This window comes from Siphateles boraxobius, unplaced genomic scaffold (assembly GCF_051911475.1).
Source record: "Siphateles boraxobius isolate OS27281-9 unplaced genomic scaffold, OSU_SipBor_1 11, whole genome shotgun sequence".
In the NCBI taxonomy this organism is placed as follows: domain Eukaryota; kingdom Metazoa; phylum Chordata; class Actinopteri; order Cypriniformes; family Leuciscidae; genus Siphateles; species Siphateles boraxobius.
The window spans coordinates 3,449,089-3,473,462 of NW_027508711.1; the positions used below are offsets into that span (position 1 = coordinate 3,449,089).

The following is a 24,374-nucleotide window of genomic DNA, read 5'->3' on the forward strand; positions in this document are numbered from 1 at the left end:
TTTGTGGAAATTTTGTTTAAAGTGATATAAAAGATTTCTTTTTCAAAAAATGCATCCATTTTGAATAAAAGTATTGATTTCTTTCACAACAACAACAAAAATATTAGGATGCAAAATATTTCCAAATATAAAATATTCCTTCTGGAAATATTTTTGAATGATGATACAAGCAACTCATCTGTGTTTTAAAAAAATTATTGAAACATTGAAAAAACACAATGATTAAGTGAAATCAATCAAACTTTCCAAGAGATAGAAGTGATGCTGTTAACCTTTAATAGCAAGAAACATAAAATATACCTCAGAAAATGTATTTATTTCTGTTTTTTGACACATTAGACAACCAAAGTGGCTACAAAGTTCAAAATGTTTATTTTCAATTTTAAAGTTTGTATCACCCACTAAAATAATATCTTAATATACATCAATATGCTGCTTGTTACATTTAGATAAAGATGGTGTCCCAGTTTTTATACCAGGTCAAGACCATTAAACATGACTACTGACAGACATTTGAAAACCTAATGGGCAAGTAAGAGTGATAAATGTAGTCAAATCCAATTTAAAAAGTAATGTTTGTGTCAAAAGTAGTGTATGATATGTAATTCTGTGAGAGTCTTACCCCTTCTCTATGACCATGGGTGTAGTGAGAGGTGTGAGGTCTTCAGCATTGAGTAGCTGGGTTGACAATGTGTGTGATTGCGTCTTCAGGCTGCTGCCAGTAGGGGGCGGCAAAGGATATTTACACAACAGGAAAGAGTGTGTAAGTTGAGGACTGCTGCACTGATCTCTACAGGACACAGAGTACATGCTCATATCCACAGAACGGCTGCAGAGAAAGAACGACAAACAAGGTTATATGTGCCATATATGCCCAAGCAATCTTAGTATAATAAATATAATTTGATAAAAACGGCAAAAGTCAACATAAAATAACATTTGCAACACTGCTACTTTAGTATCATTGATATACTATTATGGTTTTTGTTCATATTCAAATTTTTAGAATTTCAGTTTTCACTTTAATTTTAGTTTGTTTTAGTATTTTTTTAAATGTCTTTATAGAATTAATTTTAAGTTTTAGTTTATTTTAGTACTTCAAATTTAAACAAAAATTGGGAAAAAAATTCAGTTAACCTTTATTTCATTTTTAAGATTTTAGTTAACAATAACCTGATTTGCAACTAAGAAAATAATCCAGAAGTGGAAATGTCTGATACACAATGATGAAGTGATGTTTCACTCATAGTTACAGCAGGCAGAAAACAAAGAATGAGAAGAATCATCAGTAAAACTGTAATTTGCTCAGCAATATACTGCAGAGCAAGTACTAAATGCAATCAAATATTAATGTCACTTGATGGTAGATCTGGTGAAGGAGCTGTCAGTGGTCAAAATATTGATTTTGAAGATGTAGAAAATTATTGTTTTGAGAATATGTTTGAGATCGCAAAATGAAATGGGAAATGAGTTCTGACGAGGACAGTGATGATGGCATAAACATTCTGCTCAAACTGAACCCTTCCAATCCTTTTTTTTCTTCTGTAATTCTTAGTTTAATATCAAGAGAGTTTTATATTTTTGCGACAGGTAGAGATCCACCATGTTAGATATAAAGATATCCATCCATGTTAGATAAAGACCCAAATATGTAATAATGATTGGTGAAACATTCATGCATTTAAGAATGAAAAAAGAGATTCCCATATTTAAAAAATTAGAGAAGAACTTGATTTTATCAATCAGGAATTGATTGGATGGCGAAAAGTTTCTCTGTTTGAAAAATATGAGGGCTCGATGATGTCGGCAGAAAAGGAAAGTTGTTAAAAAAAAAAAAGTAAAAACTTCCTCATTTTAGAGCGTTTCTTTATCTTGTTTTGATTCTCTGCTCGTGTTTGTTGGTTCGTTCCACGACACACACACCTCATAATTCAATTTAATCAAAGCCATTTGTCCCTGCACATAAAAAGGGCAGACTCGGGTCAGCGCGTCCGTGTGTAAATGCATTAGAACATCTCATTCGGGTCACACCTGGTTGACAGCGTGGAGAAAGATAAGGTCTGACCGCCCTCAGAGATATTGTTGCAAGGTGAACTGTGGTTACTGTAGCCGTGGCTCCACGTATCTGATAGTTCAGCTCCTTCTTTAAACTCCTGGCCAGACAGAATTCGTTCGATCTCCTCCAGCGAGATCTAAAAAGAGAGAAATGGAGAAAATCAGAGATGAATGCATGCCATTGACTGCACTACATCTCTGAGCAGAACATCGCTGCGAGATAAAAGATGGAGATCGGTCAATACGAAGCCATCTATTGAGAAATCCTCATTTGCTCATTCTTTTTATTTTCCCTTTTCTACAGACTTTTTTTTGTCTGTTTTAATCCGTCAATAATAGACTAAATCAATTGCGAATGGGGTGTAATTCGCCCCTAAACAAACTCTTGCTTATCTTTTGTCCATCCTTGATTGTCATCTTCCTTGGACTGAAACCAATGGATCTGTCGATTGTTTAACAGAGTGAGATGGTAACTAATGATTGAATTCATGTCCAAGAATGAGGGAGAGTCAGCAGCAATTCTAACAAACATAAACACTTGATAACATGGACACCAAGACACAAACTCTGCACATTCACATTCTCTATACATTTATATGATGTATACATACTTATAAGGAAAAGAGAGGAAAGTAGAGGGTTTCTGTATGTAACAAGTGATCGCCATTAGTGGCCTTCAGAATCTCACTAAGCTCTCAGAGGAAACACAAAGCCCTTCAGGTTCAATTCTGCAGGAATGCTCTGAGATTGTGTGGAGAAGAATGGACAATATATACATATATACAGTATATATACACACTGAACAAAATTATAAACGCAGCACTTTTGTTTTTGCCCCCATTTTTCATGAGCTGAACTCAAAGATCTAAGACTTTTTCTATGTACCGTACACAAAAGGCCTATTTCTCTCAAATATTGTTCACAAATCTTTCTAAATCTGTGTTAGTAGCACTTCTCCTTGAGGGAGCGTGCATTGGCATGCTGACTGCAGGAATGTCCACCAGAGCTGTTGCCCGTGAATTGAATGTTCATTTCTCTACCATAAGCCGTCTCCAAAGGCATTTCAGAAAATTTGACAGTACAGCCAACCGGCCTCACAACCGCAGACCACGTGTAACCACACCAGCCCATGCAGGACCTCCACATCCAGCATCTTCACCTCCAAGATCATCTGAGACCAGCCACCCGGACAGTTGCTGCAACAATCGGTTTGCATAACCAAAGAATTTCTGCACAAACTGTTAGAAACCGTCTCAGGGAAGCTCATCTGCATGCTCATCGTCCACATCAGGGTCTCGACCTGACTGCCGTTCGTCATCGTAACCGACTTGAGTGGGCAAATGCTCACATTCGATGGCGTCTGGCACTTTGGAGAGGTGTTCTCTTCACGGATGAATCCCGGTTTTCACTGTACATGGCAGATGGCAGACAGCTTGTATGGCCATTCATCCACAACCATCACCTCATGTTGCAGCATGATAATGCATGGACCCATGTTGCAAGGATCTGTACACAATACCTGGAAGCTGAAAACATCCCAGTTCTTGCATGGCCAGCATACTAGCCAGACATGTAACCCATTGAGCGTGTTTGGGATGCTCTGGATCGGTGTATACAACAGCGTGTTCCAGGTCCTGCCAATATCCAGCAACTTCACACAGCCATTGAAGAGGAGTGGACCAACATTCCACAGGCCACAATCAACAACCTGATCAACTCTGTGCGAAGGAGATGTGTTGCACTGCGGGAGGCAAATGGTGGTCACACCAGATACTGACTCCCACTCAATAAAGAGTGGCCTTTTATTGTGGTCAGCCTAAGGCACACCTGTGCAATAATCATGCTGTCTAATCAGCATCTTGATATACTTCATATATGATAGGTGGATGGATTATCTCGGCAAAGGAGAAGTGCTCACTAACACAGATTTAGACAGATTTGTGAACAATATTTGAGAGATATAGAGCCATAAAAATGGGGGCAAAAACAAAAGTGCTGCGTTTATAATTTTGTTCAGTGTATAATTTTGTTCAGTGTATATATAAAGTATATATATATATATATATACACAGGTCCTTCTAAAAAAATTAGCATATTGTGATAAAGTTCATTATTTTCCATAATGTAATGATAAAAATTAAACTTTCATATATTTTAGATTCATTGCACACCAACTGAAATATTTCAGGTCTTTTATTGTTTTAATACTGATGATTTTGGCATACAGCTCATGAAAACCCAAAATTCCTGTCTCAAAAAATTAGCATATCATGAAAAGGGTCTCTAAACGAGCTATTAACCTAATCATCTGAATCAACTAATTAACTCTAAACACCTGCAAAAGATTCTTGAGGCTTTTAAAAACTCCCAGCCTGTTTCATTACTCAAAATCGCAATCATGGGTAAGACTGCCGACCTGACTGCTGTCCAGAAGGCCATCATTGACACCCTCAAGCAAGAGGGTAAGACACAGAAAGAAATTTCTGAACAAATAGGCTGTTCCCAGAGTGCTGTATCAAGGCACCTCAGTGGGAAGTCTGTGGGAAGGAAAAAGTGTGGCAAAAAAAACGCTGCCCAACGAGAAGAGGTGACCGGACCCTGAGGAAGATTGTGAGAATGACCGATTCCAGACCTTGGAGGACCTGCGGAAGCAGTGGACTGAGTCTGGAGTAGAAACATCCAGAGCCACCGTGCACAGGCGTGTGCAGGAATTGGGCTACAAGTGCCGCATTCCCCAGGTCAAGCCACTTTTGAACCAGAAACAGCGGCAGAAGCGCCTGACCTGGGCAACAGAGAAGCAGCACTGGACTGTTGCTCAGTTTTGCATGTCATTCCGAAATCAAGGTGACAGAGTCTGGAGGAAGACTGGGGAGAAGGAAATGCCAAAATGCCTGAAGTCCAGTGTCAAGTACCCTCAGTCAGTGATGGTCTGGGGTGCCATGTCAACTGCTGGTGTTGGTCCACTGTGTTTTATCAAGGGCAGGGTCAATGCAGCTAGCTATCAGGAGATTTTGGAGCACTTCATGCTTCCATCTGCTGAAAAGCTTTATGGAGATGAAGATTTCATTTTTCAGCACGACCTGGCACCTGCTCACAGTGCCAAAACCACTGGTAAATGGTTTACTGACCATGGTATTACTGTGCTCAATTGGCCTGCCAACTCTCCTGACCTGAACCCCATAGAGAATCTGTGGGATATTGTGAAGAGAAAGTTGAGAGACGCAAGACCCAACACTCTGGATGAGCTTAAGGCCGCTATCGAAGCATCCTGGGCCTCCATAACACCTCAGCAGTGCCACAGGCTGATTGCCTCCATGCCACGCCGCATTGAAGCAGTCATTTCTGCAAAAGGATTCCCGACCAAGTATTGACTATTGAGTGCATAACTGAACATAATTATTTGAAGGTTGACTTTTTTTTTTGTATCAAAAACACTTATTTTATTGGTCGGATGAAATATGCTAATTTTTTGAGACAGGAATTTTGGGTTTTCATGAGCTGTATGCCAAAATCATCAGTATTAAAACAATAAAAGACCTGAAATATTTCAGTTGGTGTGCAATGAATCTAAAATATATGAAAGTTTAATTTTTATCATTACATTATGGAAAATAATGAACTTTATCACAATATGCTAATTTTTTGAGAAGGACCTGTGTATATATATATATATATATATATATATATATATATATATATATATGATCCTTACATGATCCTTCAGAAATCATTCTAATATTCAGATTTGCTGCTCAAGAAATATTTATTATTATTATTATTATTATTATTATCAATGTTGAAAACAGTTAATATTTTTGTGGACTTTTCATGATTCTTGAATAGAGAGTTGAATAAATTGTGATTAATCGCATCTAACATTAAAGTTTTTTATATATATATTTTCATATTGTAATTTTGACAGCCCTACTGTATATATCCAAAAGAGAGGTTGTGTCAGATTTAGCTCACTTCTAGGGACGAATAGCTATAGCCATGTAGAAACGCACACAACTGTACACAACTGCCTTACCTGTACAGGTCCGATCATTTTATTCCTCCCTCCTGGCATCCCATCCTCTCTTATTGCTGAAAGTGAGATAAACAAAAAGATCTGTAAGGAATTGCATACTAGAATTTTACAAATACTATTTCGGCAATTTTCATTATATATACTGTGCATAGATGATTATTTAATATCATTTACCAAAATGTGCACAATAACAGAGCGCACAGCTCAAAAAATATTATATCCCACAAATCGGTGCACTCAATGTGTCAGTATGCTTTCCATTTGACAAATGTTCTCCGTTTTACCATCTCTGAGTCGATGGGACTTTAAAAATGCAAGACACTTTTGCACAAATTTTTTAAAAATTAACCACTTTGATATGTAATGTATGCATTACACAGTATATACTGTTTAGTATGTAGTGAGCAAGTCACTAGTATTGCAAATCAAACATTGTCAGGAGGAAGTTGGTGGTTAGTACAGCAACACAGACCAACAGCTCCCTCTGATGCACACCGCAGGCAAGTACACTCAACAGTGTGTACCATAGGCTAAAGTGTAGAAATGGTAAATTATCTATATGTATATGTGTGAGAGAGTTTAGCCCCAAGTATCAGAGAGGGACAGCATGCTCTGGATCAAGAAATTTGTTATCAGCACCATCTGAGCAACTCATGATTATACATGCAGCGGCGCAACCCAGATCTACAATCTGATTTCTGTGAGTTTTGTCCTTCAGGCATGGCTAATCAAACCCTGATCTATATCACCTAATTTACATAGTGGAAAGATCAGATATTTGCCTCTAATGAAGCAGCATCAAAGAACAGATGAGAAGGACAGAGTTAAGAGGTAAATAAACCTTGAACATTTTGTTTTTGAGTTTATACAAAAGACGTGTTGCATAATTAGGGTGAAATTGTAATTCTGAATGGATACACGTTAAAAATGAGAGAGAAGGAAAGAAAAACAGCACAGAGAAAAATAATGAAAAAACAGGGCCAAAGAAAAAGATTAAAGGATGTTTAATAGACAGGAAGTTTTAAAGATATGAAATAGTATATTATTCACAGTATCAAAGAATTAAACTAAAAATTATTCATGGTTATTTTTCCTTTGATTTGGATGATAAAGAAAATTTATTTTAGATTCAGTTTTTCCTATTCTTTCATTGTTTTTATTTGCATGAACTATAATGCATTAACTAAAATTAGCGGACAATGAGCAATACATGTGTTACAGTTTTCATTACTCTTTGTTAATGTTAGTTAATAAAAATACAGCTGTTTGTTGTTAGCTTATATTAGCTAATGTCCATTAAACAATATTAACAGATACAACTTTTAATAATGATAATAATAATAATATTGAAAATAACTAACCAAGAAAATAAATGCTTTTGAATTATTTTCATTGTTAGTTCATGTTAACTAATTTAGTTAACTATTATTATCAAAAGGAATCGTATTGTAAAGTGTTACTTTTTAGATAATGTACATTTAAAATTATTTTTTAAATTTAAATGTATATTTTAATAGTAATAACCTTGATTTAAACAGGTTTCTTACTGCATTTCTTAAGCAAATGTTGGATTTAATCTGCTAGTTTAAATCATCATCGTGTGTGCGTGTGTGTGTGTGTGTGTGTGTGTGCGTGCGTGCTCACCCTTGCGGTTCATTCCCATCTGAAGGCATTTCTGCAGTCTGCAGTACTGACAGCGGTTGCGTTGCTTGCGGGACATCTGGCAGTTCTTGTCCCTGTTGCAGCGGTAGATGCGCTTGTTGCAAATACTGCGTTTGAAGAAGCCCTTACACCCCTCACAGGAAATTATGCCATAGTGCAGTCCAGACGCCCGGTCACCGCAGATCAGGCACCAGCGCTCACCCCCATCCTCTACAGGGAAAGAAAGAAAGAAATGTCATTTAATTACATGCAAACTATAGCGAGAGGCCTCATTTTCTAATTTTGAATGTCCCCTGTATTCTTGATTTTAACATTTTTAGTGAAGTCCATAGTAATTAGTATCAGCTTTGTATAAAACAATAAAAGTCTATGATATGTCCTAATTTGGAAAGCTAGATCAATGTTTGTGTGATGTTTTGCTATATTTATGGGGATAAGATGTGTAGGACACAAACAATCTACCAAATAATAGCTTAATTAAAATCTAGAAAAGGTCAAAATAAAATGATAAATACATTAATAATAAAATAAAATCTCAAAATGTAAAAAATAATACATTAAAGTAATAAATTACATGATTTCATGTTTTTACTACATTATTCAAATAAAATGAAATAAAATTAAAAAAGTGAGTGTATATAATTAAAATAATAAAATAAATTAAAGTAATAAATTACATAATTTCATGTTATTTTAATGTCAAAAATACAGAATTTTATTTTATACATTATTAATAAGGAGAAATTAATAATAATTAATGAAATAAAATAGGTATAACTTCATATACAATTCATATTTTTGTCTGATTTACATATCAGCATTAGCCATTTAAGACATATTGGTTGAGCACCAGTCAAAGGGATATGAATATATGTGCAAATGTGATAAAAAAAATGTTTTAGTTGACATCAAGAACAGGAAGATAAGAATGACATACATGTAGATGTCTCTGTGACGTCTGATATTAGGTTAATCTGAGTTTATTGAGCTGTTGAAATCATTGTAATCATAAACGTACACATTTTTTTTTTTTAAGTTCTAAAAGTTTTTATCTAAATCTCAGAGCAATAAGAGAGCAGGATTACACAAACACATTGCCCGGTCGGCACATACGCGTATGCCAGGAATCTTCTGCAGTCTCAATGTGCGTTTGAAATGACTTACAGCATCATGCGGCGTGACCCAGATTTTACTACAAACCAAAGAGACAGAGAGACGGTAGGAAGGGGGATGGGAAACATAGAAAGAAAGACAACTGAATGCAACATTCGATGCAATCTATATTTAAACAATATCACACGGTATTACAGCTGGACTGATACTCAAACAAAAGAATATGTAAAATTCCATGCAGGGAACACATTGCAATGATTATTCAAATGAATCTGTGAAGAACGGATTCACAGAAAAGAATCAGCTAAACTTGACAGATCTCTTCATTTCTCAGAAGAGTGAACTACAGTGAACTGTAGAGGGAGCAGGTGAGCGTGGGGGTCACGGAGAGGTCTTCTGAAAGCTTGAACGTCGTAAACGCAAAGGAAAGCACTCAACCTAACCCTGAACTCTACAGCCATTTTACAACCCTCAGGAAGGTTGTGTGTTGTAAGGGCACGGTATTGTTGAGGATTGTGTCAAACACAGGTCAAACTTTATAGCAAACGGGAACTATGGAACACACATTTTTTAAATCGAACGGGGTGACATACGTACACACACTCACTCTATTGCACCCGATGTCTAAGTAAAAGATAAAAAATACCCCCAGGCAATATCATAATGCAACAAACCCCATCACATTCTGACAGGGACAGAAAAAGGAAGAAACAGGCCGACAAAAAAAAAAAAAAAGTGCTTCTCAATTGATAGGTCAGAAATCTCAGGTCTATTTTCATACAATGTTATTTTTGCAGTTTTGCATGCAGTTGGATCTGATTTTGCAGGTCAACTTGGCAATAGAATCGCCATTGGCTAGTAATTTTTTCTGGTTACTCGCCAGACTGATATACTATTATTTATATCTATCTATATATACATTCCACCAATTCAGCTTATCTTTGTAAAATTGCACATATTTTTAAATATCTAAATGTACACTCTTAAAATCAGTCAATCAAGCATTATATTATTATATTATGATAATCATGCATTATTTAATGAAGAACTTTAGTAATTAGAACTAAAACTTGATAATTATGCAAATTAATGCATATTTGTCATTTTAACTGAACTTATGACAGGTGTTGGTGCTTAAGATATTGTTGGTCATTTAGTGTTTCTATAAAATAAAATAAATAATAGTAATAATTATTAAAAGATAATAATCCTACTACTAATTCTACTGGCAATATACAACACATGAGCTGCTGGGTTCATGAATTTTAATCGCGTTGTCAGTGTTCGCTCGGATTTGCTGAAAAAAAAACGGATGAGTGCCATCCAATGAAATTGCCACGTGCGCATTAGTTCCGCCCACTACCGGAGAAACCGGCATGTCTTCTGCTTGTTCTGAAAAGTTGAATAATTCCAGATGAACTTATTTATTTTGTATATCGTTTAAATGTAGCGACCTGAGAGACTCCAAACACTGCGATAAAAAAATCACCGGTCTAACAGTTTTGGTCGTACCGTGTGTGGTGCGCAGCCTCACGGCAAAATCAACAAATCACACACGAACCGATTTGGCTCCCGAGCATTCCCAGGTCAGACGGAAAATCTCGCAAAATCCCTCGAGATCAAACGTGACTTCAGAGTAAACAATCATGGCGGACGAAGAGGATGCAGTGGCGATAGTTTGTAGTTTGTTTTTAACTGAATCCATCTCCAACGTCCACCGGACTTTCTGGTGCGCCATGCCGCTGGCTGTTTTGATTTTGATTCCCGGTGCTTCCTCTGCACCTCGTCACCTCGCTTTCTGATTGGCTATACGCCACAGTCCACAGGCTGCGTGCTCGTTTGTCCCCAGGGGACACAACACACGAGGAGAAAATAAAAATCGGGCCAAAATAATCCAACATGTCGGATATCCCCGATTTGAGATCGGAGCGGTCCCGACGTCCTTCCGAGCAGAGGAGAGCACTCTTAACACACCACACACGGCAGGAATATCTGATCAGATTATTTTACGATAATCGGAGCATCCTTAAGATTGTCGGCAGGGGTAAATCGGGGCTAAAATCGGCCTAATTATCCTGCCGTGTGAACCAGGCTTCACACACACACAGGCGAGTAAAATCTAAGAATTTATTAGCCTATGGCTAATAATAGATATTCTTTAGTAGACCAGAGTGAAATTTACTCGTGAGTGATTTACTCGCATTGTAGAGGGTTGTCCTAATCTAGATCAACATTTTTTTTTTGACCCTGGAATAACATTTCTGTCCGAAAATTTAGTCCCAACCATATCCATACCCCTAAACCTATCCCTGCCCATAAGTTATCCCTAAAATCAGAACTACAACTAACTGCAGTATTTGAGGATGGATTAACGTAGACATTGTTTGCCGGCAGTCATGAAGACAGGCATAATGCAATTTGTTACTAACCTACGTAGGTTCGAGCTGGAAGTAAGACTGGAATTGCTGACGACTTGTTTCAGGCAGTTCAGAATCTGTACCTTATTTTGGGAGACAATAACTGAGAGATAATGTGCAAACATCTAGCCGGTTGTTATAGCAGAATAAACCCCGACAGGTAAATCAGGACCCCGATGCAAAGCAGAGTTTATTCTGCCATAAAAACTGGCTGGATGTACTGTACATTATCCCGCTTATTACACAGCTTGTGTATAAGCTTGCGTGGATTAGACATGAAATTGTCTAAATATTTTAACAGCTCTTTAAATGCAAAGTTTCCGTGAAGAAAGCAGTTGCTATCAGGAAGCAAGTTCAAAATAGAAGGATATTTAAGAGAGATACGGTACAGTCATACCACTTATTACATTTTGTTTCACCACATAAATAAGACATATTGATTTGAAATGAAACTTCAAAAACTTACCCGTTTGTTATCTTATGATAACAAACATATGGTATACTGTACTATTACAGTATACAAAAAAATCGTTTGTATGAAACAAGAGAGAGCGAGTCTGCGATACCGGATGACATAAATCAATATTTTGTGTACAGATATTTAATTAAGTTTTATTAGCTCACCAAACGCAAAACTTCCACAAGGAAAAAAAACGTTCTTAGCAAGCGTAAGGCCCCAACTTCAGTTACCCGGATTAGCCCATGTTATCAGTTTTTACCGGATGTTATCTGGGAATAACATAACGCTGGATGGCGTGATTAACCAATCAGAATCAAGCATTCCTCAGGTCCGTGTAATAACTATTTATCGTGAACTTTGATCTTTGAAACATTGCAGATCTTTAACATTCACAAACAGCTATATTACACACTACATGAAAGATCATATCTGAAAAACATAAGAACACTTTAAAATGTTTATTACTGCATAGTGCATACTGTTTGAAATTCCATTTAAAAACACAGTAGGTAGCACACAGTGCATCCTACATACAGTATTAAGTAAGCTAGTACTCCACTCTGAACAAGCCTTTGATTCTGCTGATCAGAAGGAACAGGCATTTCACAGTCAGCATGTGATGATGTTGGCTCATATAGTTCACTTCACAGCACTAGAGGAAACAGCAGGAGCAACAAATCCCTTGATTTCCCTACATCCATGTGTCATTCTCACTCCATCTCTCTCTATCCCCCATTCATGCTGCTCTAGATCTGTCAGTGTGCATTACTGCCATCTACATTCAGAAGCATTGGAAATCAGAAGCCTTCTGCGTCTTGCTATCTCGTCCTAGCACTTTAGCTCATTTATATCACTCACACATAACACAATACTGAAAATACCGAAGTAATGGCTTTAGAGTAACTTGGTAAAATAAAATGGGCTTCATCAAAAACATGTCTAATTAAATAAAAATAAACACACAAACTAGGGTTAATCTTTAAACTGGTAAAATAAGAATGTAAAAGCTGAAATGACTATGAAATCAGCTGTTATTTTATGTTATGATTTTAATCTTTAGTCTTTAAGTTTGTAGATTGAAGGTTCTGAAGATGATGTGAAGGATTCAAAATAGACAAATCAATGGCTAAACCACAAGCTAAACATTGCGCATGCTAAACTTAGTACTACAAGTGATGCACTTATCTAAGCTAAAACACAAACATTGAACATTACCCTTGTGAAAAAAGAAGTGCTCAATTGTATTGAATGTGCACTTGTAGTGTACTTCCAATAATAAAAGTATATTTTAAAACCAAAACACCAAACTTTGTTGGTGATAATATTACATTAAATAAATAAAAGGACACTTAAGTGTACCTAAAGAGTACACTTTCACGTGCATCTCAAGAACACTTTTAAAAAGTGCACACTGATATAACGTCAAAATAAAGCTTTTACTTTACATACATAATCTTGTCATGCTTTTGAAAAATACTAACATATTGACTAACATACTATTAAATGATATTAATTTAAACTGTAGTCACTGTTATTTGATATTACATTTAAAGTTCATATATTTAAATTGTACTAAATAAGTACTCTTTTTAAAGCATGCTAGTGTACTTTTTCACAAGAGTAACGCTAAAGATTTACACTACAGATTCCTATTCCTGTAAATTTCATTTGACTTTACTTATCAGTCCTCTCTTGGATTGAGAGGCAGGAAGGGTTTAAACCTGCAGAAGAAACTGATGTGACCTGATCCAGCATCTAGATAATTGGTCTGTGAACCCCAGTCCTATTTTGTGGGGTTTTAGATATGCCTGGTTAGTACACATGTTCCTACATAGTGCGTTGACCTAGTTGTGCGAGAGCATCACCATAGGCAAAGAGGATTATGGGAAATGCATCCAGAGTGTTCAGAAAGATTAGGGCAAAAATGTCAATGCAACATAGAAAACAAACACACACACACACACACACACACACACACACACATTTTGTAGGTATTGGACAGGTATGCGTTTTTGCTCCCAGCGGAAGGCAGAGCGTAACAAACCACATGATTTAGCTGTACGAAAACTGCCCAGTGGCGAAATGTATCCATCTACCACATCTCCTCTTTCCTCTTTGATCATTATCTTTCATCAATTATTCCCAAGAGTCCCCCCCCCAACATCTCTCTCTTTCTGTTTGTCTTTCTCTGTCTACGCAAATGAACTCAGCCTCAGCCAATCAGACAGCTTTAATTCAAAGCATCAGGAATCTCAGCCAATCAGAATCCATCACTCAATGCACATGGGCAAATCCATAGCAGCACATCATTTGGGTCATATATAGTTCATCTCAAATACGACGAATTCACAATGAGAATGTTAGCTTTGTAGTGACTCGTCCGGCAGTGAATATGCATGTTTGTTTACGACGGTAGCTTCTTGATTCGAGCATGAGAGATAGAGAAAAAGAAAAAGCAGGCATTCCTCCAGATAGCATTCAACTCTTCAACACGACAGGAGAGTCAAGGTAACTATGTTGAGGTAAGATTGGCTTATTCTTTCTCTTTTTATATATTTGTAGCGTTCTCCATCACTCTGTAAGTTCAGTTGCTCTTGTGTCTGATTCAGCTGGCTCAGCTTTATGCATTGTGACACTGACCCAGTTATACTTAGATCCATTTTGCATAATGCAAATGACTGCAATGCTAATTAGAATAAAATTATTATATTAAAAGAAAACAGAATATGACACTTTTCTATATAGGAACTGAATGATTATCCATGTACCTTATTCAAACTAAAAAAAAATACATACAAAATTACTATTTTCAATGTATTATAATCATGTTTCCACAGTATTTCAATGAATACTGTGGTACATAATCAAAAAATACCATAATACCATGGTACTTCTATGCCATGGTACTGCATTGTTATCATATCCTTGTACCATGGTATTTAAAGGCCACTCCAAAGAATATCATGGTTCAAATAAATCCATGGTGATGTCACAGAATTTTCATATATACCATGTTACTGATTTAACACTATTTTCATGTATCAAGTTATTTCAAAGCTATTGATTATCATATCAATGTACCATGATAGTTTCTCAAACATAGTAAATGGCAGCGCCACAACTCCTTCAAAGGATAATATATAACTTTTATTATATATATATATATATATATATATATATATATATATATATATATATATATATATATATATATATATATTTCTTTTACAAATTAAATAAAACAATATTTTCAATCTCAGCCAAGGTAACAAAATTCAGACTGCTTATGAATTTGAATGAATACCACTAAAGACCATCATACAATAGCAGATGATTGCAACCACATACTTTCTCTCTAAATAATAACATGTGCGTTCTCTCGGCATATAATATAATACTAATATGCTAAAACATCAGCATATATTACACAATCGCTTAGTGTGATCTGCCTGTTTGATGCTGTTCTTCATATTAAATGTAAACATTTTAACAATTTAGCAAATTTGCATATATTATTTTACTGTTAAAAGACCCCATGAGGTGAAAATCATTAAAAATAAGAAAAGTTGTTTATATGTCTGTGTGGTGTTTTTAATACACTTTAAGATAAACCATGTACAAATTCATAAGTCAACACCATTGCAGAGTATTTTCTCCTTAAAACTGCAATGTATCAAAGAGTCTCAAAAACATGGTATGAAACAGCTTGTTTCTTGCCGTCACAAACATGTAACCAAAATAACAAATTCTGTTAAAGTGCAGGCGGAGCTTTTCCACAGTGAGCACAAGAACAACTTTAAGAATGGACAGGAAAAATCTGGTGCATATAGCAATATAGTGGGTGAACTATGTATATAATCATGTTATGAGGAATTATGTGCCTGTCTCCACTGACTTCATGTGATGTTAAAGCATTTCTAAAGATGCTGATTTTCAGAAGGCAGCTGTCTGACTCTGAGATGGCGAGCAGTTACATGGTTTGCGTAACAGTTGAGCGAGTGGATCGGGTAGTGGATCCGAGCTGGTCTGAGGGAGTGGAGTGAGTGAGCAGGCTAATTTTAATATTCAAGAACGTTCACGTTTACTAAAACAAGCAAACGTCTAGAGTTACATTTAAGCTATTTTAAGGCATGAAGAAATTATTTTCACAGGTCAAATTCAATTCAAAACGATTTTCACATTTAAATATGTCATTTTGATTATCAAATCAATGGATAAAATGGACTGCAGGGGGACATCAAGATAAAGACCTTTACCGACAATTTTTCAGCCAATACAAATCTTGTTAAATTGAAATGGCAAATCTAGATAAGGTTTAGCATATTTCACATTGAATTTTGGGCATGCATATACACACCTGTGACCTGGTGCATTCTGGGAACATTCAACGCTGTCGGTGAGTTTGGATTCATAAGAAACCATCGACCGTTGGCTGTGCCCTGAGATTACCACATACTACACACAACACTCAACACTCTCTCCTAGCAAACAAACCGGCACTTACCTCATTATTACGGCTGCGATATACATTCATTGATGTCGTTGGGTTTAACATGCGAGCGACTCACTGACCAATGAGTGCAAACTGCAGGAGGAACACTGAAACAACGTCTGGCAAGACATTTCAGGCACTACATTCATGACCTTCAGACCTAAATACTGACAGACAAAATATTGCCCTTCAGATGTCAACTTAGCTGAGAAAAAGGCAAAAGCCTCTCAAACCTTCACTTGAACAAGCACAGGATGGTGTAAAATGTAAGGTAAGCAATGCTGTACTTTTGGTTTTTACAGCTCTGAATGGAAACAACACTGAACAAAATTTAGCTGAATAATGTCTCTATTATCGTCCGTAGAGCTTCTTTACAGCTGAAAATTTGTTTCATAATTGTTTAAAAAAGGATTTTTACAACATTAGCAATAATTTTTACAACAAGTATTTTAATTTTTATTAATGTGAAGCTGCTTTGAAACAATCTGTATTGTATAAAGAGCTATATAAATGTGTTGACTTGACTAGAACACCTGATTTTGATTGGTTAACCACAGCATTTAGTGGTCAAAAAGTTAGACATAACAATGCCACTAAATTGTATAATTGACTGTTGCGGAAAATTATAACATTTGAAATGATTACATTTAATATAATAATAAATATAATTATTAGAATACTGTAAAATTAGAAACAATCCAAATCACCAAAATACTTTCAGCCAATCAGAGGCCTACAATTCCTGCATGTTGTTACATGTTGTGCCTCATTGCTGACCTGTGACTTCACAGTCACAGGGAGTGAAGGTGATGTCACCAGTGTGTGTGTGTGTGTGTGTGTGTGTGTGTGTGTGTGTGTGTGTGTGTGTGTGTGTGTGTGTGCACTTCTGAAGAGCTCTTCCAATGCTTTACAGCTTGATTGGTTTCTCACATAAATCAGCTGGTTTTTCACATAAATCAGCTGCTTTCTCTAACAATATTCGACAACAGCATGTAAGCATGCATCACAGAAAGACTTATTGGCAACATAAGATCAGAAGCTCCTGATCTAATTCTGACCTCTAAAAAGTTCACTTTTACCAGAGCTTTGGAGAACTTGGGAGAAAGAAAGAGCTCTGTGATATACTCTACTGGTGAAGCTGAGTACTGCAGTCACATTTTACTCCGGATTTTACTTTTTTATTCCAGAATGCAGAACTATAACTCTCAAATGGCTCTATAAAAGTCCCACCCTATAATGTTCACTCTTCATGGTCTGAAAATGTTTGAGACACAAAGCACAGAAATGAGTGTGCGATATAGCCAGTAGATGGCAGCATGGAGATCACTGGCACTTTCCTCACCTGTGTCATCTTGGAGGGAGTTCTCTTCATAAAAACCTGCAGATGAGGGAAAGAGTGAGAGAATATGAGGAGAAGAGAAAACACTGCTTTTAGAATATGTTAATGAGCTACTTTATTCATTTTCAACAAACAGGGTCTCTATATAATTGTGTTCTTTTATTTCCACATCTATAGAGTGAAACGTCACCCGTCAACTTTTTCAGCAGCGTCAGTTCCGGAAGTTTCTTTCCCCGTTCATTTCTTCCATGGGGATTTCAAAAAAGTTTATGTAAAGCGTTTTAAGCCCTGAACCAAATCAACCAGCTATGAGGTGAATCACAACACTATTCAAACTGAAGCAAAAAAATATTTGAAAATCAGCCAAAAATAAAGCCATAAAGGTATATGTTAAAAAGACTGTGTACTAAACAGCTTTGGTGATGGGAAGAACTACAATCCCATGAAGCATTGTGAACAGCATAATCAAATTAAAAGCAATGAAGGAATATAAAAGTACTAATTTAAAATGTAGATTATATATAAACAGTATATTTTTGGTTTATTACAAAATATGCATATATAATTAAATATTTAAGTATTTTGAGAGCGTAGGGAGACTCTATTATGTCATCTGCGGTGCGTTTTTGCTTGTTTCGACTCTCTTGATTGGTGGAATGTTTTTGAACAGCATCATGGGTAATGGGTAATGCATGGTATTCTATATAGAATTCTATGTAGTAGGGAAGTATTCAATTTCAGATGCAGGATTGACTATCGTAACAGACAAAAACATTTTAAAGGGTAAATTGAGTATCTTGTATCTTCAAAAGAATTACATTATTTTCATTAAACTATTCCTTTAAAGTCCTTCAATAAATATGCTTGCAGGAATTTCTGCCATTATCATCATCTTTTTCGTGCTGTAAAGAATGTTAAAATGTTCTGTGATGGACACACTTAAAGTTCATCTTAAACACAGAACAGCAAGACAACTTTAAAACAATGCCTCTTCTCATTCCTAAAACAACACTTTCTCTATCTATCTTTCTCTCATACACACACCCATCTGCCCAGTCCTCTCACTTCTGTCCCTCAGGACACGACCTCCGCGACCTCTACAGAAACCGCCACGTGTGTGTGCGCGTGTGTGCGTGTATGAGTGTGATCTCTTCGGCTTGCTGGCAGCTGCAGATTTTTGATCTGCCACACGCAGGTCATCTCACACACACTCCAGCAATCCACGGCATATGGTGGACCAGAACACACAGGCTCCTTGAAGATAATCTAATATCTATGATGGCTGTAGACCGTTGGTATTGAGCTACATGAGCAAATACTCACCGTCTGCCTTCTATGGCCCACACACACACACACACACACTTTTTCTCACTTCATCAGGCCAACAAGCTACAGTATAATAGGCGATGTTAAACAGGTTACATTATTCAGGGTTAGTTCTGTTCATTCTGGTGTTGGTAACTGGTACTGGTACTGGTTCAGCAAAATGGCTTTTCAGTGATTTATACACATGCAGTGGCTCCAAAATGCACTTGGACGCTTCAGTCGTAATAAAAAATGTTTGAACGTCATTGCATTTGATAACAAAATATCAAACCAAGTGGCATTCGCATGATCCACTAAAGTTTGACAACCAGAAATTACACATTACAATCTATTGGTTTATCATTAAAATACTTTCACGAGTTTTTTTTTAATTTAAAAATAAGAAATCATAATATATCTATAATATAAGAATTAAAAATATTTATTACTTGATTTGATGAATAAATTGAATGCAATTAAATTCATAAATTTGTGTGTAATTTTAAAATTGACAAATACTTTTTGTGGCTTTGAAAATATTTCAAAAATGACATTTTATTGACTTGACTAATGATAGGAAATAAAGAGCTTTTTAAATACATAAATAAATATATTTGTAACCCTAACCCTATAAAATGAATATCAATAATTGTATATTTATATGTAATGATAGCAACTTAAAAAAATATTTTGAATAAATAAAAAATAGATATGCTTATATTAACATCAATAAATGTGTATTTTATCTAAAACAAGAATTTCATGATAGTAAATATATTCATATAAATAAATGTTTATTTTTATTCACATTTTAAATGACAATTGAATTTTAGTAAATGTTTTTATAATAAATAAATATATTGATATTAATATAAATAAATGTGTATTCTACATACGATTTAATTTTATGATAGCAAATGGTAATATCTTAATAAATTATAATACATATATGAAAATTAATATCAACAAATGTCTTTATTTACAGTGTAAATGACAATTTAATGATAGCAAAAGACATTTTTTCACTCTGTCACTTGAATAACGTCGACCAATTACGTTGTAAATTGGAGTTCAGGAGAATCAATTGAAAAGGCTGCTAGTTAAGAACTGCATTTTTACATTTTCAAAAAACATCCCTTTATGATTTATAAGCGGTTTTTTTCATGGGGACCAAAAAATATCCCCATAAAGAACAAGGTATCCGATATAGCCATCTTTCAGGTAGCAATATACACAGGTATAGAGAGAGACACACAAACACCACACACAATACACATACACACAAACACACACACACACCCAACCCCCAGCCTTCCGAAGAAAAGGATCAGGCTGCCCAGATGTCTTCTGTTCCACTTGGCTGATGGAAAGAAAGAGGGATCGGGAGGGGAGGTGTACAGATGTAGTAGTGATATGTAACCTATATCCATTTATTTTCCATTTTCCAGGGCTTCATCATTCAGATCCAAGGACATGAGATCCTAGCCAAACCCCCCGTGCCTCTGCTCATCACAATGTGTGTGCGCGAAATGGCCATGTGTGGTAATCCACACTCAAAAAATATCTAGGCCTTAATTTAAGGTTTATATTTGAATTGCCTTCAAAATTCACCCATTTGGATAACACATTTTTAACATAAACACAATTTTAAAAATAATGTGATCCATATTTGTAAATGATGTGAAACAGTTAAGATTTCTACACTCAAAAAGATCATGGCATAGTTTATTATTAGCTCTCTACATCTATTTGATTTTATTTAAACAATCATATTCTCAAAATGCATTTATTCAAATGGTTTAGAATCAGCATAAATCTGTTCTTTGCGGAAAAAATTACATTTATTCAGGAAACAGGCAGCATTTAATAAGTTAAAATGCATGAGCTAAATTGAATTGAAACAAATTGGATTTATTGATAAATATATAAATTAAAACACATTCAGTTTATTTTTTGCTATATTACAGATACAACAGTATATTACAGTATATTACAGATACAGATATATTACAGAATTTGCTATATTATATTATTTTTATATAAACTAACAATTTAAACAAGCTTTTAAAATGTAATCAAATGAAAATTTAACAACAAAACATTGCATTTAAATTTTTTGTTAAAGGTGCAGTGTGATTTTTAGCGGCATCTAGTGGTGAGGTTACGAATTGCAACCAACAAAAGTTACGGTGGCTGACAGGAAAATATGTCATCGTCTGAGACAGCAGAGAGTAGCCAGTTCAGCAATGAGGTTTCTTTACAAGAACAAATTAAGAAATTATGTTTAATTAATTATTCAGTGAAATTATATGTTATTGCGAATATTATTGTTACTTGTTCATCATTGTGTGAGTGTTTTATTCGCTGAACCAAGCTTGCTTCCTTCCACGAAGAGCAACATAGTAACGAAACACGTTTGTCCGTTTAGGGCTACTGTAGAAACATGTCTGCGCATTTCAATGTAAGGGGACCCGCGGTGTATGTAGATAGAAACTGCTCATTCTAAGGTAATACAAATAAAACGGTTCATTAAGTAAGGTCTTTATACATGACTGAAAGCTTCTTTTTCAAGGTAGTGACGAAACGCGCTCTGTAGCGCTGTTTGTTCGCTGTCGGCTACGGTAGAAACATGAAGACACAATATGTCGACCTCCATAGAAGGGGGTGGCTGCGGTTATGGAGATATAAATGTCTCATTCTAAGGTAATAAAAACATAACGGTTCATTATGCAAGGTCTTTATACACCACTGAAAACATAGTTATGGATCTTATATTGCATTTCTGTCAATAGATCCTCAGAAATATTACAGAAATATTGCACTCTAGGTGTCAGTGCCCAGGAGAACCAAAGTGTCTTAATCCGCCACTGATGCAAGGCAAGTAGTTGGAGATTTCACTTTGTAAAAAAACACTACGCCTATAGCCTAGCGACATGCACGGACTGGCTGTAGTTTTTCACTTTTATTTCTGCTGTGTGATTGGCTGTAAAAATGTCCAGAGCTTATTATCGTTATCGACGTAAATTTTATCGATATCTCAATATGACATCATTTATCAAACTTGCAGCCCTCCATTATATATTAAGTTTATTAGTTTGTTCATGTTAAAACTGTAGGCCTAAGTATTTTATAATGAGAAAAATAGTATAATAATTGTTTTCTTTCTTACTTTTACCATTCCATTGTTAAGCCCTTGTAATTAAAGGTTTTCAGCTGTTCATGAATTTGTCTCGAATATACTTACTCAAATTAAAATGTGTGAGAGAATGCTTAAAATATCCATATATTAATAATTAGTGGTTAAGCTAATGCATCTATTACTACTATAGCTTATGGGTTGGCCTAGTGATAAAAAAAAACCTTAAAGGGATAATTAACCCGAAAATGCAAATTCTTTCATTGATTAATTCACTTTCTGAAGCGCCGCAGTGGTAGTTACGTATGGCTGTCTTAGGAGGGACAGAAAGCTCTCATGTGAAGAACCTTTAACATCCATGGAACCTTTACATCCAACAAAAGGTTCTTTATGGACAATGGTTCATTAGATTTTAAGGAGTTCTTTAAAAAAACAAAATGGTTCTTCTGGCATTGCTGAACAAGTGCAGAACATCCTGATATTGCATTTTACTGGTGTTTTAAAAATAAATAATTAAAAATAAGATACGATTCAAACTATGAAAAAGAAGAGAAAACATTACGCTGAACATCTTTTTAGGATGTTTATGTTACGTTATCTATAAAAATTTAACCTAAAATGCAGAAACCCGATACAACAACATTAGAAACGCAATGAAGTTTTTTTTTTGTTTTAAAATCAAACATAATATTGGAAAATTAATGAAAACAAAAACTCTCATGGGACAGAATGAAACTACCTGTTCTGTCAAAGTTTCTATGGCAACAAGGGGGTCAAAACAAGAGGTCATGGAATGGCCAGAGCAAAGGGGGGTTTTATGATCCCTGTGTGTGTGGGTGGACAGGAAGTTTATCTTCTATGTGTTTATGATGTGTGTTTGTTTATTTGTGGGGGAAGGGCTACCAACCTTAAAGACTAAATCGCAAATCAGACACACTCTCGCACACACACTGGGTTTCCATGTTTTGTGGGCACTCTCCATAGACATAATGATTTTTCTACTATACAAACTGTATATTCTATCCCCTTACACTAACCCTAATGCTACACTACCCATCACTGTTTTTGGGGTTTTTGTGCATTATCAAAAAACATCACTTAGTATGATTTATAAGCAGTTTTACTCATGGGACCAAAAAAAAAGTTAAAAAAATTCTGGTATTACTATCCTTGAGGGGAATTTGACCCCATAGTGAATAAATAGCTGAACCACACACACACACACACACACACACACACACACACACACACACACACACACACACACACACACACACACACACACACACACACACACACACACACACACACACACACACACACACACACTTATTTTTTTACCTAATTGTGCAAAGGAGGAATTCTAAGTTTGTTGTTGTTGTTGTTGTTTTTTCTTTATAACAGCTTTATTTATATAAATAACTAAAATTGAATTACTCTTTTACTCTATAGTGAAAAATGTTGCATATAAGACATACATGTTGGCTTCGCCTTCCTCTCTCTTTTTCCGCTCTATAAGGTCAGTGAGAGGAGAAAGGTCACTCAGAAGTGAAAGGTCAAGGCTGTTGACTATACAGTTGTATTCTGGTATGTGCAGTGACTAATCCAGTGTTGCTATAGCAACGCTGATCATCTAGACTTAATGTAACTGTTAAAATGTATCTGTGCCAAACAGATGCTGGAAACGCAGCTGTAAAAGCTGGGAAGTCCTGGCAACCTTTGTGTTTGCTAAAAACAAGCTGGTCATCTTAGAGTGTATGTGCGGTTCTTTCTTGGAAAACTAACAGAATATTAGACTGAAGGCTTTTCTCTCTTCAAACAAACACTTGCACAAGTACAAATATTATACAAAATATTTACACTATGCATGGATGATAATATTGCAAATGACACAAATTTGAATACTTATGCACTTTTCTATGACATTCTGTGCTATTATTTGTGTAAGTAGTGTGTTCACACTGAAAATTCCTATAGAAAAAGAACACTTTAAATACCCGAATGATGCACTTAATTAACCGAAAAAACTATGTATGGAATGTTGGACAGCTTTAATTATGTAGTTGGACTCCAATGTTGAAACAAAATTACCTTATACAATTCATATACTATATGGATGAGTACATTGCGTAGAAGTACATACTGTATAAATGCATAGTGTATAGTGTGTCATTTGGGATGCAAATACAGAAAATTACCTAATTATCCCATTCATTAGTTTGAAAGGTTTGTGATTTCTAAAATAATATAGCATAAATGTTACACTCCATTTCAATATTAGTGTAGGGATGGCTTAAAAGTCAGCTTTCGATTCCAATTTCTCTTGCTTAAGGCAACAAATCCTCATATTAAGACCTAAAAATCT

At 35.5% G+C, this 24,374-nt stretch overlaps 1 protein-coding gene across 2 annotated transcripts in view; it reads right to left on the reverse strand.

Annotated features, from left to right (window-relative positions):
• Positions 1-24,374, reverse strand: part of nr6a1b (nuclear receptor subfamily 6, group A, member 1b) — a 30,076-nt gene that overhangs the window by 4,798 nt on the left and 904 nt on the right. The window contains exons 2-6 of one of the 2 annotated variants that reach the window (XM_077194205.1): positions 17,572-17,607; positions 7,730-7,957; positions 6,086-6,141; positions 2,032-2,192; positions 623-829 (exon numbers count right to left, since the gene is read on the reverse strand). In XM_077194205.1, the coding sequence (XP_077050320.1) occupies positions 623-829; positions 2,032-2,192; positions 6,086-6,141; positions 7,730-7,957; positions 17,572-17,607 (688 nt within the window). The remainder of the gene's footprint in view (positions 1-622; positions 830-2,031; positions 2,193-6,085; positions 6,142-7,729; positions 7,958-17,571; positions 17,608-24,374) is intronic. The other variant, XM_077194206.1, reaches the window with a different exon arrangement.